Source organism: Eimeria tenella, genomic scaffold (genome assembly GCF_000499545.2).
Source record: "Eimeria tenella Houghton genomic scaffold, Eth_scaff1198, whole genome shotgun sequence".
NCBI classification, from domain to species: domain Eukaryota; phylum Apicomplexa; class Conoidasida; order Eucoccidiorida; family Eimeriidae; genus Eimeria; species Eimeria tenella.
Window position 1 is genome coordinate 1,983 of NW_013543669.1, and position 1,357 is coordinate 3,339.

The 1,357-nt window shown below is 53.9% G+C and overlaps 1 protein-coding gene across 1 annotated transcript; it reads left to right on the forward strand.

Moving 5' to 3' along the window:
• Positions 1-333: 333 nt before the first annotated feature.
• On the forward strand, positions 334-898 carry ETH_00018065 (uncharacterized protein; the record flags this gene model as incomplete). The annotated part of the gene is made up of 1 exon (XM_013378944.1): positions 334-898. A coding segment is annotated over one exon (565 nt), but the record flags the coding sequence as incomplete, so codon positions are not given.
• Between the last annotated feature and the right edge of the window lie 459 nt (positions 899-1,357).

The window sequence follows — 1,357 nt, forward strand, 5'->3', positions numbered from 1 at the left end:
TAAACCCTAAACCCTAAACCCTAAACCCTAAAGCCTAAACCCTTAATCCCAAACCCTCAGCTTCAAAGTCTGGCAAAGAATATCAAATAACACTAAAGCAAGGGCGTTGGAAGCTGTAACAACAGCAGCAGCGACAGCAGCAGCAGCAGCAGCAACAGCGGCAGGAACAGCGACAGCAGCAGCAGCAGCAACACAAGAAGCAGATACAGTGACAGCAGCAGCAGCAAAGACAGCAACAGCAGCAAGCAGCCACCAACACAGCACCAAGACCAGCAGCAGCAGCGGCAGCAGCAGCTGCTGCTGCTGCAGCTGCTGCCGCTTCGCAAGAACCTCATGCCCTCGCCTCGAGTTCCCATTCTGCTGCTGCTGCTGCTATTTGCTGTAGCAGCACGAGTGAACAGCAGCAGCAGCAGCGTCTGCAACAGCAGCGACAGAAGCAGCAGCAGCAGCAAACAGCTGCAGCCAGATGCTGCAGCAGCAGCTGAGCCTCTCCTTGTATGGAAAGGGTCCCTAAAGGTGTACCCTCACCATCATCAGAATGAGCGGCAGCAGCAGCAGCAACAAGAGCAGCAGCAGCAACAGCAACAGCAAGAGCTGCAGCAGCAAGAGCTGCAGCAGCAAGAGCTGCAGCAGCAGGCTCGCGTACATAAAGTTAAGAACAGCAGCAGCGACAGCAACAGCAGCAGCAGCAACAAGAACAACGCAGCCACCAGCAGCACAGATAGCAGCAGCAGCAGCAACCACATTGGCAACAGCAACAGCAGCAGCAGCAACAGCAGCAGCAGCAGCAGCAGCAGCTTTCGGTGGTTTAAGGGCTTGAATGGTCTTCCCTATTCCGCTCGCTTCTGTGGCCCCCATCTCTGCATTAATGACGAGCCCACTCTCATCATTGCTGCAGGTAAACCCTAAACCCTAAACCCTAAACCCTAGTGCTTAGAGGCGGCAGGGGTAGACAGCTTGGGACGGACACTGGAGAGTGGGGGTTTAGTGTTTGAGGTTTAGGGTTTGAGGAACTTCGTTTGGGCCTGCCACCGAGGGTTTAGGGGCTAGGGTTTAGGGCTTAGGGTTTAGGGTTTAGGGTTTAGGGTTTAGGGCTTAGGGTTTAGGGTTTAGGGTTTGCATGTAGGCCTGCCCCTGCCTTCTTCATTCTCTTCGCCCGTTCAAATCCGCCGCATTTTGAAGGCAGCAAAAGGAGGAGGGTTTAATGCCATTAAGCTTTCTTTGTCCTGGAATGGTAACCCTTAACCTTAAACCCTAAACCCCAAACCCTAAACCCTAAACCCTAGACGAGTCCAAGGAGCTGTTCATTGCCCCCTCCCATCAAGTCCCCTGTTCTCCTCCCGCCTCCCGTATGCGT